At 35.4% G+C, this 2,658-nt stretch overlaps 1 protein-coding gene across 1 annotated transcript in view; it reads right to left on the reverse strand.

The window, feature by feature from the left end:
• Nucleotides 1-318: 318 nt before the first annotated feature.
• NDUFB3 (NADH:ubiquinone oxidoreductase subunit B3) overlaps nucleotides 319-2,658 on the reverse strand; it is a 7,542-nt gene continuing 5,202 nt past the window's right edge. The window contains exon 4 of the mRNA XM_026089582.1: nucleotides 319-1,175. Within this exon, the coding sequence (XP_025945367.1) occupies nucleotides 1,019-1,175 (157 nt within the window). The 3' untranslated portion in view covers nucleotides 319-1,018. The remainder of the gene's footprint in view (nucleotides 1,176-2,658) is intronic.

Raw genomic sequence — 2,658 nt, forward strand, 5'->3', positions numbered from 1 at the left:
TGAATATCTCCAGAGAAGGAGACTCCACAACCTCTCTGGGCAACCTGTTCCAGTGCTCTGTCACCCTGCCACTTCATGGCACTGGAGAGCATGTACACTGCTAACAGGCACCTTTTTACTACTTTCTTCCATGTTGGCATTCTTAAGGCACCCTAGAAGCAGGTAATTTGAAGAAATATGTGAAACTTAAAACCCAAATTATAAAGAGACTATCTATGAAAATTCTGTACTATTACAAATTTGGTTAAATCATCAGGGCAATGAAAAAAAAAATCAACTGCTTTTTTTTTTTCACCTTTTGTTAAAAATATACTCAAGTATATTGGAATTTTTATTAGGGTGAGGTACAGTTATTGCTAAGTGAAACATGCTACTTTGCTTAGTAAATGTGACTACAATGGAAATTTTAATTTCTGGATATTACACTGAGAGCAGATTATTTTGGTGCATGGAGTCTGACAAATTAGTAAACACTTTAATAGGGTTAATTGTAAGCTTTAGTATTTTCATATACTAAAGGCAGTTTGGTTATTTTTTTTTAAAGCTTTATCGTAATGTTTATTTTTATTTACTATTATCCACTCTTACATGTCTCAAGAAGTTATACTTTTAAGAAATGCCAAACAGTTCATTGTCACTTACCAACAAATAACTTACTGTTATTAAAACTGTAATTAATACAGTACTTTTTTAAAAAAAAAACACCATGCTTACAATCTGATTCAACATATTGCAGTGCTTGAAAGAGCACTGTTGAGACTTTTCTGTAGCTTAAAGAGGTACAGCAAACCCTAATAGCATACATATGTCTTGTTTTTTTTCTCTAGTCTGAAGTCAGGTTTGGATTTAGGAATTACTCTGGGTAAGCTTTTTAATTCTTCCACAGACATGATAAAGTCAAAGAAACATGCTTTTGCCTGTGATAGACAGACTTTAATATGTATATTATAGGTATAGAATGAGCAGCAAGCTATTGTACATTTTAGTTTAGAAACAATTAAGTTCTCATACTTGGTCTTCAGTGATGACCTCCATTCTTCTTTGGAGGAAACATTACATATTCAATGCCAAGAGCTATGACAAAAGCTGCAAATCCCCACTTGAATCCCTTAGTAAGGACTTCTGTTAAGGTGACGGGTTTTGCAAAGCCACCCATAAACCTCCAGGCTTCATTACTAGGAGAAAGACAACCAAAGAATAAAAGAAGATCAGTGGAGCCACTGTGACTAAATATTAACAGGAATACTTGGGGGGGGGGAGGGAGGAAGAGGCTGGAGAGATTTCAAGCAGATATACTTTGAGACTGTAACATTTCTACAGTTCAAGCATTAAAGTAAGAGGAGTTCCCACAGGTAAATGATTTGAGCTCTAACCCTTTATGTGCATGTCACGTTAACTACACACAACACTTGCAAACAGCATCTTCTGGTAACAGAATCACCATCCCAAATTTGTTATGTAACTGTTCTGTTGTTACTCTGCATTTGAAAGAAAAACAAAACGCATGAGTACATGGAAGGAATAGGGTAACTACAAAGGTTAGCCATTATGCTAGACATTCTCTAGCATAGTTGAAATTAAAATTTTTCCATCCATGGAAAACTCATCCCCGTGTCGGACATTTTCTGGCTTACAATAGCTTACTTAACAGTGTCAGGTAGGGCCAAAAAAGCCTACTAAAACTGGTTTTAAAAGGCGGAAAAGATGGCATTTAGCTAAAAAGATTTACAAAGCTGACACTACCTTATGTCACCGTGCTACACCTACTGTATTAGTGAAGTGTTAGTCACTGCTGTAACTGACTGCAAGTGTTTACATGTAAAGTGCTTAGTAAAGGGAAAAACATTTGCAGAGAAACAATAAAATCAGAACCATCATTTCAGCAGGACCATTGGGGGTCAAGTTCTGATTAGTATTTTCACAGACCATCCCCTTGTGCACATGGTTTCTGTGACTCAAGATGAAGGCATGTTAGCATGGAAGAGCATCTTCTGGCTGCTAGTGTAGGATACTTGTTGATAAGGCTTAGGTTTCCAAATACAACATCTTTTATACAGCTTATTCTGTATGGAATATGTACATGAATGTACATTTGCTACAAAGGTGGAAAATTAATCCCCTGCTAGAAGGTACTTAATGTATTACTAAAGGAGGATGCCCTAAAGAGGGTTACTATTTCAAGATTTCTAGTGCAAGATATTTATAATGTGGTCATACTTCAGATTATTGAAACAACTTGATACTTTAAGTTCTCCTTTATAAAGGAAGATTGGCATGATACTAGTATTCAAAGCTTGTCCTTCTATGGAACTGAAATATTACTTTACATAAAATTTGCATTAGGAAACACTTAGGAGGAATTATCTCATGCTTTAAGAGTTGCACTTTGTTCCTAATTTCAACTTCTCATGAAATTGGCTCAATTCCCTTCTTTCACTAGGGAAAGATTAATTTTTCATCTAGGAGGGGGAACAAACAGTACATGAGCTCTTTTCCAGTTTGCTATTTTGCAGCACTTTCTGAACATTGTACTTGGAAGTGTATGCACCAAAAGTCATAGATTAATTTACACTTAATTTATGATATTAAATTGTGTCCATTTTTTTTCTGGGAGTAAGCCTAATGCTTGCTGAAAGCAATTAATTTTATCTGAAGTGG

This window comes from Apteryx rowi, unplaced genomic scaffold (genome assembly GCF_003343035.1).
Source record: "Apteryx rowi isolate R43461 unplaced genomic scaffold, aptRow1 scaffold_12, whole genome shotgun sequence".
NCBI lineage: Eukaryota > Metazoa > Chordata > Aves > Apterygiformes > Apterygidae > Apteryx > Apteryx rowi.